The 13419-nt window shown below is 39.7% G+C and overlaps 1 protein-coding gene across 1 annotated transcript in view; it reads left to right on the top strand.

Annotated features, from left to right (window-relative positions):
• The window catches only part of PLA2G7 (phospholipase A2 group VII), a 39794-nt gene that overhangs the window by 19249 nt on the left and 7126 nt on the right, over positions 1-13419 (top strand). The window contains exons 2-8 of the mRNA XM_004605949.2: positions 179-318; positions 6232-6353; positions 6981-7125; positions 9265-9358; positions 11415-11483; positions 12028-12148; positions 13234-13347. Of these exons, the coding sequence (XP_004606006.1) occupies positions 210-318; positions 6232-6353; positions 6981-7125; positions 9265-9358; positions 11415-11483; positions 12028-12148; positions 13234-13347 (774 nt within the window). The 5' untranslated portion in view covers positions 179-209. The remainder of the gene's footprint in view (positions 1-178; positions 319-6231; positions 6354-6980; positions 7126-9264; positions 9359-11414; positions 11484-12027; positions 12149-13233; positions 13348-13419) is intronic.

The following is a 13419-nucleotide window of genomic DNA, read 5'->3' as shown; positions in this document are numbered from 1 at the left end:
TTAATAATCAAAGATTTTTGAAATCCTCGCACTTACTAAAAACACAGCACAGAAAACGCATGTGCAATTTTTCTTCCCTTCGATGAAATCATGTTACGGATTTGTCTTGGTCTAACTGATGTGTCAGCCTATTAAACTAATGTCAGACTCTTTTTTCTCTCTTTGAATCATCTTGAAGATTCACCCTAAAACTCTGCTCAGCTCCCAAGATGTGGCCACCCAAGATACACGCACTTTTCTGCCTCTGTGGCTGCCTCGCACTGGCTCATCCATTTGACTGGCAAAATCTAAGTCCTATTGGCCACATTAAGTCATCAGGTAAGAAAAGTATTTGTTCAGGAATTCAGACTCTTAGCAGACCCAGAGAAATTGAATGCTGAGTGTGGTCCCCGCCCACATTCAGAAGATGCTTGTGGAGAGCCCTGTTTTCCCGGGTGGGTGAGTGGAATGGGCAAGGGTAAGGGTCTCCTTATCTCCTCATTCCCAGGTCGTCCTCAGAAGCATGGCTGCAGAACAGAAGTAGGAGAAGGCGTTTAATTTTATTTGTTTTGTTTGGGGGACATACCTGGCGATACTCAGGCCTTACTCAAGGCTCTGCATTCAGGAATCATTCCCAGTGGTGCTCAGAGACATCATATGGGATGCCGGGGATTGAACCCAGGTCATCAGCTTGCAGGGCAAATGCCTTGTCTGCTGTACTATAAAGGAGACATTTTAAGAGAAACCAAAAGCTTAGCTGCCTTTTCTGCAGAACTCCTTCCACACAGTCTCTTTCTCCTCCTCGCTGGCCTACCCCACCCTCACTCAGGCGCAGTGACACAGCCACCCTGGGGCACCCTCGGAGACTTCACAACATACTCCCAGGAAGGGTAAAGTGAGGCGACTGTCTAGATTAACAGAGGAACCCTAGCAGGCAGGGAGTATTCAGGATTCAGGAGGCAAAGGGAAAGAAATTACATTTCTAAAGTAATGTCAGGAAGGAGACACCAGGGGACACTGTAGAGCTCCAGATGGGAATGTTCTTTCGTCTGACCTTGCTTACCAATTGCGGTGGGAGGGGAACAAGAGCAGAGAAAGCAATAAGGGTGTGATGCGGGGAGACGGGGCTGGGGGGTGGGGATGGGGGATAGGGGTGGCTAGAGTGGGGCAGCTGTCTCTAGATAGCATATTTCCTGTTTACCATTGCTAAGAAGGGCCTGTTTGCAATGCGGTTGCCTCTGGAGCGTTGTGAGCTGTGACGCAGGCTCTATCCAGGCTCCTCAGGTGAGCAGCGTAGGCGGTTTCTGAAAGGTGTCAAAACTGTCGGTACCTGCAGACTTGTGTACCTAGGTCCATAGGGCCTCTCCAGATCGAGTTGTTCAGGCTTGATGAGTGAGTCCTATCAACACATTTACAAAACCCAGAGTCTTTCATAACTCAGTGTCTCAGAGATAAGTTTTGCCCTACTTTGTAGGTGGGGAAATAAATACTGTATACCTATTTGCATAAGAAATGGCATCATCCCACAGAACCATTCATTCCACACTTAGCAGGAAGCTGAGGCATCACCGTGGTAAGTACTTCCACAAGTGTATCCACTGTAAGACATGGGTGACTAAGGCAAAGAGCCTGGGCACCAAATTCAAGGAATTTACAGTCTAATTAAGTTCATTTCCCATTGTCTTCTCCTTGGATTGTAAACAAGCAACTTCTTATGGGATGACCCAGGCATCACCCCGGTCGCAGTTACTGATGCATTTTTTTTCTTAATCTTCTGAGGTAGAGATTTCCAAACAAATCTTATCTTTTTTCTTTGTTTTCCCCCTTAATTGAAACATTGCATTGTAATGTTGTATCAGTTTTTAGGAGTGCATAATTAGCCTCTGGTGCTTGAAATCCCCTGGAAAGCTGTCAGTGGAATCATGGAATCTAGTAGTCTGCCCTAGCATTGAACCCAATAACCCATTTTTAGATGTAATAAATATTTTCAAATTCCTAAAGGCATTATTAAATAAAATATCAAAGCAATGGATTACATTATTACATTAATACATAGAAAACCAGGCAAAATATTTCAAAGCATTCGCTTGAGATACTGTATTTGCTGATAGAGGGCAAGAAGCCATAGAGAGAGTGTCAAGTTCCTGGCATGTGTACAATTCACTTCCAAATCTAGAAATCAGTATCAGGACTATGCGTCAAAGGAGAGCTACACAAAAATGGATGAGGAGATTGATAGCACACAGTAGGCCCCAATATGTTTCTTAAAGTAAGTTGAAGACAAAATGACAAATGGCATTTCAATTAAAAAAAAATCACAAAACTGTGTCATGTAGAGAATAGCCACCAGCCTGATGTGTCTCCTCTCTACCTTCTTCATGATGATAGCTGATATATTAAAGAACAGGACGTTCAAGATTAGTTTTGCTACTGGCTGGGCAACTTTTCTCCACAGCCATTCTGATAGGATCTTGTGACCTACCCCCCAACCTGATGCAGCTCAAAGTTTCCCAAGATTTTTTACAGGGCTCAGGATCCTAAAAGAAGCAGATCTATTGCCTCATCTTGACATGTGGCTTCTGAATACTGGGTTACTTGGTATAGGTTTGAGAGGACCAGCCCACTCCAAGTCTGTTGGAAAAGGTTCTTATGGCCTAGGTGGACTCACAAGGAACATTGTGTGACCCAGAACATACCAAAGCCATAGACTGTTCAAGTTCCGGAAGTAATTGCTGCAAGGTAGTTGCAGGTTCTCTGGGGATCCTCATCAAATTCTTTTAGCCAAACTCTTCTTCAGCTCCCCCTATAGCCAGACGCTGGCATTGCAGAAGGAAAGGCAAGTGTGGCCACCAACAGCTGTCCTCTTAGCTTGCTGTCTCCCTCTCGCCTCACAAAGCATGGCTCTGTAAGGAGTCTTAAGTGGGACTGGAAGAAACTTATAGGTTCTAAGTAGATAACCTTACAGGTAATTTAACTTTAACCCTTTAGGTAAAGTATTGTTGATGTTTTTAAAGTTAATCTCTGATGCTATACTGTGAATTTTGAATTACATCTATCCAAATTTGATCTGCTAAAATCCCTAGAAGACCTGGAATTTGGGTACCTAGAGTAGATTCTAGGCAAAGGGACAAATAGTATCAGTTGTCTGCCTCTTCTGTGACATGTTCTGAGTGAATTGTTTGGCTTCTATCATCATTTCTTCTTTAGGACTGACTATTCTGTGGGCTTGGCAGGAAAGTGGGCTTGGTCTCCACTTTACGTATGAGAAGCGTAGGGGAGAATAACATCATGGTTTGTAAAAATTAGAGCTGGAATCCAGGATTTGATGACTGGACTCTAATACTATGTTCATTCATGTTATCGTTCTGCTTTACTCAGATGACCTCCCATCTTTCCACAGGATGATCTGGCTAGGAACTATCAACCCTTGTGTCTAGCCAGAAGATTCAGTACTGTAGCCCAGTCATTCTTAAACTTAAAGAGGTGCACCTTTCCTGATTTAGTAGAATTGGAAGGAGGATGATTTTCTGTATGTCCAAGCTCCCAGGTGATGCCAATTATGTTCTTCCATGATCCACTTTGAGTACTGAAAGGCTCATCCCTGGCAGGTGCTGCACCAATTGGCAGATATAAATGGTCTTTTCATGACTCAAACCTTTCTGCATGATAACTATATAGATGCCATACCTAACATAGTTCAAGGTGTGTAAGTGCCAGAGACAGTGTGAAGGATAGAACAACAGAGTGTGCCTAGCAGGGTAATCATCTCTCATAGTTCAATAAAAAGGGAAAGCTAGGGCAAGCTTAGCCTGCAGAAATAAAAGTCTGAATAGACTGACATTTGCATCCATCATTTTAAAATTGGACAAGCACTTAGGGCAGAGAAAGAAGGTGAATAGTTAAAACCACAGGTGTGATAAAGACTTTGGACACCCACAAGATGGAAATCATTCCAAGAATGAGTAGGTCAAATGTTTATCATAAAATATTTGCTAGGAGAGGAACAAGTGGCAGTGAAAAGCTTTGATCAGCTCATTTTAATAATGATCTATTGAGCTCAGCTATGAGGATACAAAGACATAGAAAGAGCTCTTGGGCCAGAGAGATGTCTCAAATGCATGCTTTGCATGTGGGAGATCCAGGTTTGATCCCAGGCCCCACATGATCCCCTAAACACTCCTCAGAACAACCATCAAGCATTATGTGTGACCTAACAACTCTCCCTCCGGCAATAAAAGGGAAAAACAGCCTAGTGCAAGGAACAGTTTGTAAACACACATATAATGTGGTAGAATGCTAAAAATACATGCAAGGAATGTATTTAGTAAAATTGTTTCATAAGTTTATTTAAACATATTTAATGCATTTACTGCACTTAATACGTTTCTTTTAATTGTACTTAAAATAATAAGCCTAAGGATGAAGAAGGCTTCTAACCAAGATGTTAAACAATTGAAATGAAGTTTGCTACAGTGCTTTCAAGCAGAGGAATTAACATTTACCCAGTTGCCCATATTTTACCAGGTACCCACATTTATCTGATGGCTCCCAGCAATGCTGGAGCACATAGAATAACTTAAAGGGAGAAAGCAGAAGATTACAAGGGGGTGGGCCTCACATTGAGGAGGGTCATTTTTGTTTGTGCCCAGGAATCTGGTTTTTAACTTGCATTCCTATGAACCTCTGCACATTAGAACCCAAGAATGCTATACAAAGGCATGCTTCTTTCATGCCGCAAGTGGCAGTGGAAGTAGTCCAGTTTGGTGTAGATTTAAATACCTCTTAGCAGTGCCCTTCTAAAAAGATTCCAAGAGTCTCTCTTTAAGAAAAACCTACCTATTTATGGGAAGCCAATTAGAGGGTTAGCATATTGTGACATCTTCTTGGTAACATGTGTTAGGAATTGAGATTTGGCTGGACTTAGAGGGATTGGGAGAAAAGGAGCAAAGAATAGTATTATCCCCAGATCTCTGACTTGGGAAACCTCAGACAGGGATTCTGGAATTGTCAGCTGATTGATTGGAGGATGAAGAAGGAAGCTTGGAAGATAGTCCTTTAATGACACTTTGGACCATTATCTTTGAGTTTCCTGTAAAAAGGCTGTCAGGTAGAGAAATCCACTGGAAGTCTGAAAGTCCAAGTTAGAAATGTGAAAGTTCATTTGAGAAAAAAAAAAAGGATTAGGACAAACTCTTCTGAAAAGGAATAGAAAGTAAAAAGGAGGTGTTTTAGGAGTAGATACTCATAAGTGCACTGGTATCTTTTTATTTATTTATTTATGGGTTTTGGCCATACCTGGTGATGCTGATGGTTTATTCCTGGCTTTGTGCTCAGAGATCATCCCTGGTGTGCTTGGGGGACCGGTATATAGGATGCTAGAGATCTAAACCAGGTTGACCATATGCAAGGCAAGCAGCCTACCTGCTGTGCCCTACCTGCTGTCCCATCAATCTGCCCCCTTTGTCACTATCCTATCCCCACAATACTTTGTATTCAGCAAGACTTATCTCCGTGATTATTTTACTGGATACATGAAGAAAGAAAAACAGAAACTGTGGAGAGTAACTTGATTGCCTTGAAATTATTTGGCATCAAGTCTGGGATCCGGACTCCGTGCCAGGCTGTTTTCACTCGGGGTGCCCCAGAGGGGGGTGGATGAGAACCCTCCCTGCTTGGAGGGACCTAGCCCTGGCAGCAGACCTCCACTACCCAACTACCGCCACACTCCAGGCCCACTCTCCGGACCATGTGGCTGTTTGGGCAGATTATAAAACACTTCCTACCCATTTTCCATAATTACCACACCATATTTGATGGAGTTCAGACAATAGGCAACAAATTATATATATATAATTATATATATAATTATATATATATTATATATATATATACTCTCAGTAGCTTGCCGGGCTCTCCCAAATATATATAATTATATATATATATATATTTGGGAGAGCCCGGCAAGCTACTGAGAGTATCCCGACCACACAGGCAGAGCCTGGCAAGCTTCCTGTGGCGTATTCGATATGCCAAAAACAGTAACGATAGGTCTCATTCCCCTGACCCTGAAAGAGCCTCCAATCGTTGGGAAAGATGAGTAAGGAGAGGCTGCTAAAATCTCAGAGCTGAGAGGAATAGAGACGTTACTGGTGCCCATTCAAGTAAATCGCCGAACAACGGGATGACAGTGATACTGTGATAAAGTCAGGGACATAATGAATAACAAATGAGATAATATTTACTTTTTTTTAGCATGGATAAACAAAATACAATATCTGATGTCTGCTGTAAACTCTAGTCAAACACGGATCCCAAGAGGAAAAGGACCTTACTCTGTTGGTTGTACAGACTTGATGTTTGAGTACACTCGTGAGGTAATGCTTTAATGCCCCTCTAATCATATGTAATTTTGTTGATGTTAATTTGGGGCCACATCCAATGGTGTCTAGGTATTAATCCTGGCTCTATACTAGGGATAACTCATGGTGGACTTGGGGGGACCATAGAGAGTGCCAGGGATTGAACCTGGATTACTTCTTGCCAGGAAAGCACCCTACTCACTGTACTATTGTCCCAACCCCAATACTTATATTTTAATACTGTGGTTTTTTTGACCACTGATAAATTTAGAAGCTTGACCTTGACCTGAGAGAGACTAATTTTGCCAATTGAATAGTTTCATAGGAAGACTTTTTCTGCATAAGCCATTCCTCAATTTATTATTGTCATCTGATTAATTCACCTAAACTTTATTTCCCCCTTTCTTAAGTGACTGCAGTCAGCTTACCCATTATTTGTTTTCACTCAATAAGCTCTATTGCTTTTTGTAAAAAAAAAAAAAAAGTTGTCTTCAATATCTATAGCTGTTGAGTTTTTCCTCTGGCCTGTTCATGAACAACAAAGATTTTTGAGTCCCCACTGATTCAATATGCAAAGTAGCTGCTGGAATATGTTTGAGAGGCACCCCAACTAAATGTTTATTAACTTATTTTTTTCTACAGGGCTCCTTCTTGCGTTTGTATTATCCATCCAAAGGAGATGATCATGCTGAAGCCATCTGGATCCCAAACAAGGAATACTTTTTTGGTCTTAGTAAGATTCTTGGAACAAACTGGTTAATGGGCAAAGTTTTGAACTTACTATTTGGTGAGATTTCTGTCTACTTTTCACTAATATGACTTATTATTCTTATCTTTTGATTAGATCTTAGTGTTAGGCTGGTCTCTTCAAATTTCCATTGTCTAGATCTGGCATTAATTTTATATATCCTTGGAGCAATCCTTCTTTCTTCCTTCCTTCCTTCCTTCCTTCCTTCCTTCCTTCCTTCCTTCCTTCCTTCCTTCCTTCCTTCCTTCCTTCCTTTCTTTCTTTCTTTCTTTCTTTCTTTCTTTCTTTCTTTCTTTCTTTCTTCTTTCTTCCTTCCTTCCTTCCTTCCTTCCTTCCTTCCTTCCTTCCTTCTTTCTTTCTTTCTTTCTTTCTTTCTTTCTTTCTTTCTTTCTTTCTTTCTTTCTTTCTTTCTTTTCTTTCTTTTCTTTCTTTCTTTTCTTTCTTTCTTTCTTTCTTTCTTCTTCCTTTCTCTTTCTTTTCTCTTTCTCTTTCTTTCTTTCTTTCTTTCTTTCTTTCTTTCTTTCTTTCTTTCTTTCTTTCTTTCTTTCTTTCTTTCTTTCTTTCCTTCTTTCTTTCTTTCTTTCTCTCTCTCTCTCTTTTGGATATTGGGCCACATACAACAATGCTTAGGGGTTACCCCTGGCTCTGCACTGAATAATTAGTCTTGGCAATGCTGGAGAACCGACCATATGGGATGCTCTAAGCATTTCCAGTGTGAGTCTCCCAAATAAGAATAAAATAAATATAAGAAAATTAAACACATAATTGAAGATGATGACAGTATCATTTGAGTAATGAAGAAAGATAAAGTATCTTCCTTTTTGTAAATCCTTAGTATATGTCTAGATAAAAAATTTGTTAATGTTGTGAATGTTTCTACCCCAAATCCCAAACTGTGTCCCCCAAAGCAGAACTGAAACAATTAATTTTATATTGCTTGTTATGAATAGCACTGCACTGTAGCACTGTCGTCCTGTTGTTCATCGATTTGCTCAAGCGGGCACCAGTAACATCTCCATTGTGAGACTTGTTACTGTTTTTGGTATATTGAATATGCTACAGGTAGCTTGACAGGCTCTGCCGTGTAACTTGTCCGGCTACATGGTAGCTCCATAGCTTGCCAGGCTCTTTGAGAGGGATGGAGGAATCGAGCCAGGGTTGGCTGTGTGCAAGGCAAATGCCCTCCCTGCTGTGCTATCGCTCCTAATTCACTAAAAATGGTCTGATAAAGTTTCCTTAGAGGAAAGGGTGTGAAGATCATCTATTTCATCCTGAAGCTATTAAGCTATTAAGCCCTTGTATAAGAGACTACTAACATGTTTGTCAAAACCAATATAATGTTTTGTGCTACTCTTGGTATGTCAGTGGTATAGAGTATGAGAGGTAACCCAGCCACGAGTGCAACCTAGCACTCCAGGAATTCTAAAATTAAATTCATTCTTATACAAAGTCTGAGAGACAGATATATGTTACAGGAGAGTTGAAACTAAAACAACTTTGTTCAAGCTCAGTATTCCTAATAAGAGGCAGAGCTGCATCCAAAGACAAGTCTGGGTCTGGAAAGATAGATAAGTGGGAAAGGTGCTTGCCTGAATTCAATCCTGGTACCACAGATGGTCCCCTGAGCACTGCCAGGAGTGATCCCTGAGCACAGATTCAGGAGTAAGTGTTGAGTGACACTGACCTACCCCCAAAACAAAATAAAACAAAGCAAAACAAACAGGTCTGAATATAAAGTCAAGATATTTCTACAATTTATTGATTGTGACCGAGTTAAGGTGGGTAGGGTCTTCCAGTCTGAAGATTCTGGCTCTCAGTCTAAAGTTCCTAATATTTACCAGAGAGTTTGGTTTTAGAAAATTCCCTTTGAAGTTTGGTTAAAACCTGGGGAAAGTGATTGCATATATGCCTGTAGGTAGGAAAATATTTTGCTTCAATTTCAGAATTACCATTAGGATGAGATCATTAACAATTCTGTGATCTTTGGGAAAATTCCATGGTTCAGGTCTTTGGTTGGTGGACATGTAGTAGCAAAGTTAATTAATTCACTAGCATCCATAAAATGGAAATGTAACCTTCATGGCTCAGGATTCTATACTAAGGAGATATATGTTATATTAGCTTGCGACATTTACTGTGTAGAAAACACAAACTAAATTATAATATATTATTGTCTAGGTTCAATGACAATTCCTGCAAACTGGAATTCCCCTCTGAGGACTGGTGAAAAATATCCATTAATTATTTTTTCTCATGGTCTTGGAGCATTCAGGTAAGTTTGATAAATTAAGCAATTCTAACCTTCAGGAATTGATAACCAGAGGCGTTCTCCTGCCTTCCCCCACTCCCACACACACATGGAAAGAAAAAAAAAGGAATTGCAGATTTGGGAGAGTCTGACTAACCCCTGTCCTGGAAGATATCCACACCTTGTATTGTCAGTTATTTTCTTCCCTCCTTTTTGTTCATGGACCCTAGTTTCCCCATAAAGGAGAGTGTTTCATGTTTGATTTTTCTATATTATAATATTTACACTCAAAATCATCCTCTCTGTTGGTTTAGAAACTCTGAGGAATAGGCCCAAGTTTGCATTACCTGCAAAACACATTTATTGAATGAAATACCAGTGAAGGATAGAAGGAAATGAGCAGGACAACATGGTGGGGAGCTTTCAGGCCAAGGTGCCCAAGGACACTTGGATGGAAAAGTGAGAAGGACAGTGAGCCTTGGCATGCAGCACAATTCTAGTGGAAAACTTTGGCAGGCTAGAGGAGAGAGTGCGGGTTTAAGAAGACCCACAACTTCTTGTCTAAGGGATCCTACATCCCACAGGAATTGCCAGCAGAGACAGTCAGCATTGAAAAGTAATGCATGGCTCACAAATCAAGGAAGAAATGTGCTCTCTGGCCTCCCGAGGAAAGGCTTTGCTGACCCTTATACTACTCCAGTCTTCCCAAGTAATCGACATCTTCTGTAGGAGAGGGCATAGTTCCTGCCTAGCTTCTGTTTATTCTCTATGGATATTATCTGTTGACTAGAGTATATGACATGGATATGCAGAATGAAGCCATGGGATAGGGTGTAAACTCAGTTTCTTACTATATAATTCTTTAACCATTTCATCCTATCCAAGAAATTTGTAAATTGGTATGTTACACACACACACACACACACACACACACACACACACACACACACACATATGCACACCTTAATTTTTCCTGTTTCAGGGTTAGTGATAGGCCCAGAATATAAAGAAATTGACAATTCTTATAAAACCTTACCAACTACCCTACTAATATAGCGTCATACTTCTATAGACAAAGAATTAAGGCAAAGAGAGATGAGTTGGGACCAGAGAGATAATACGGTGGGTAGGGCTCTTGCCATGCATACTGCTTCTCACCCGGGATCAATCCCTGACAGCACATATGGTCACCAAAGAACTGTAAGGAGTGATCCATAAGCACAGAACCAGAGGTAATACTGGATCATAGTCAGGTATGGCTCAAAACACAGACAACAACAAATATATATATACATATATATGTATATATATACACATATATGCACATATATGTATATATATCAATGACAGATGACTTATCCAGGGTAGAAAACTAATAAAATGATAGAACCAGTGTTTAAACCAGTGATTAAACTACAGTGTTGTTTTTTTATTTTTCATACACTGTTCCTTCACACAATATCTTATCCAAATGTCACATCCCTGCTGAAGAGGTAATACAGGAGTAAAGGTGCTTGCCTTACACCATGGTGCATTTGGTCCCCTAGCAGAGTTAGGAGTGAACCCCAAGCACAGAGCCAGTAGTATACCCTAAACACCACCATGTTTGGTCCAAAAAAAAGTAAGCAAAATATTATACCCTGCAAAATCAAAGACATTATTAGTCCTATTTTACAGATAAGGACAAAATTTAACAATTAAACTGAAGTCACTTAACCTGTAAGACACTTAACTGGTAAGTGGGGGAGCCAAAAGTTACTCATAATCATTGCACCAAGGCATCTCAGCCTTTGTAGTACTGACATTTTGAATTCATAAAATTGCTATGGAGGATGGTCTTTCATATTACAAGAACTGTAGCAATATCTCCATATACCACCAGTTCCCAGTACCACTATGCCACTTATCATTAAAATGTCTGTAGACATAGTCACATGTTCTCTAAAGAGGAAAAATGCTCCCAGGGTTATTGGCTTTATCCCAGGTGTGTAAAATAAACCTTTGTGTTGTCAGGTCTATTACTGGACCTCATATTCTAATTATGACTGATCATTCAATGCATCTCTCTCTTTTTTTAAAGGACACTTTATTCTGCCATTGGCATTGACCTGGCATCTCATGGATTTATTGTTGCTACTGTAGAACACAGGTATGTCAGCTAAGTGTCAATGAACTTTAATTTGAATCCAAAATTATAAAAATACGGATGAGATTTTCATTAATAATTCCATGATGAGAAAAAAAGAGTTAGACTGTCACCAATTTCTTTCCAAAAACTAACATTTCTATTGTTCATCCTCTGTCATATTCTTACACAGCATCACTTCATCTCTCTATGAGAGATGGTTACCATTATCCCCATTTTCAGGAGGAAAATAAAGTTGATAAAGAGTGAGTCGTTTGACTAAAGTGATAGAGTGGGTTAGTGGCAGTGCTGACATTTTATTCCAGAAGTGAGTTTCCAAGCATGATTTTCAAGAATGTGAAATAGTTTTGGTTGAGTCTACTTACAACGATGAAATCTTTTACTTAGAATTCCTTGGACGTCATTGATTTAAAATATATAGAGTAGAACAAGAAAGGGAATTCAGAAAGATGCAAATGAAATTGAGCCCAAGAAGGGGAATGAAAACCTCAGGGAAGATGAGGGAAAAAAAGAGGTTTAGAAGTGATTAATTTTATTTGCATTGCAGAGATGAGTCTGCATCTGCCACTTACTACTTCCAAAATCAGTCTGCTGCAGAAACAGGGAACAAGACTTGGGTGTATCTTAAAATCCCAAAACAAGAGGAATCATCTGAACGAAATAAACAGGTACACTACAGTGAGAGAAGTGGTTTGGTGGCTAGAAGACATATGATGACATTTTCTAATTTAATTAAACATAAAAAGTTATTAATGATAGGTTACTAACAATGAAATGTTTGAATCATACATAAAAGCAAAATTAAACACAAAAATCCTGGAAGATAACAATGAATATTCATAATTCTTTTGCATTAGAATTTCTAATTTTAGAATCTAAAAGTGAATCCATTGGCATATTCCTTCCCCTGGCTCCTGACCTCTGCCGTATTCCAGGAAATTATAAAAAAAACTGCTTTTCAGAGAGACTCTACGAAATCCTACTGAGTTCAAACTTTAAATTCAACTTCCTACGTCGGAATCCTGGTACTACTTTGTTACAGAGTTGTGATCTTAGACAAGTCATTTATTCTTGGTTCTGCTTCCATGCTATGTATATCATAAAATAATAAATGTTAACTATTTTTCTTGCAGACTGTTGGTAAGATTAAGTGAAATAACGCAAATCGGCTTTATTTCATATTATTGTATTTCATCACATTCACATTTCTCTGAGATGAGCATTATTATAGGATAGAAGCAAGAGGTTAAATACTCATTTAAGGTCACATAGTGGAAAAACAAATGAGCCATGAAACTAAAACTCCATGAAAAGCTAATCTCTGTGTCATGGTGTTATTTGTTCTAATCTCTAAATATTTCAGCTTATATTTATAGTTGATAAGCATCCAACCATTTTCTCTTGATATAACCTCTACAAGATTTTAAGATAAGTCACAGCACTGTCATAGCATTGTCATCCCGTTGTTCATCGATTTGTTTAAGTGGGCACCAGTAACATCTCCATTGTGAGACTTATTGTTACTGTTTTTGGCATATTGAATACACCATGGGTAGCTTGCCAGGCTCTGCCGTATGGGCGGGATACTCTTAGTAGCTTGCTGGCTCTCTGCGAGGGACAGAGGAATTGAACCCAGGTCAGCCATGTGCAAGGCAAACGCCTTTCCCACAGTGCTATTGCTCCAGCCTACTTTTTACTTTGTCACTTTCTTCTTCCAATAATCATAATAGGTATCTTCCAATAATCATAATAGGTACGGCAAAGAGCCAAGGAGTGTTCCCGAGCTCTCAGTTTGATTCTTGACATTAATCATGGAAAGCCAGTGAAGAATGTCTTGGATCTACCTTTTGATATAAAGCAGCTGAAGGTGAGCTAAAAAAGATACTTTTTCTTTGTCTCTTGGGTTTTTTTATTCTTCACAGTCTACTTGTCTGCTGTC

This window comes from Sorex araneus, chromosome 4 (genome assembly GCF_027595985.1).
Source record: "Sorex araneus isolate mSorAra2 chromosome 4, mSorAra2.pri, whole genome shotgun sequence".
Taxonomy (NCBI): Eukaryota; Metazoa; Chordata; class Mammalia; order Eulipotyphla; family Soricidae; genus Sorex; species Sorex araneus.
The sequence above is the reverse complement of the archived record's forward strand: the minus strand, read 5'-3'. Positions and strand labels throughout refer to the sequence as shown.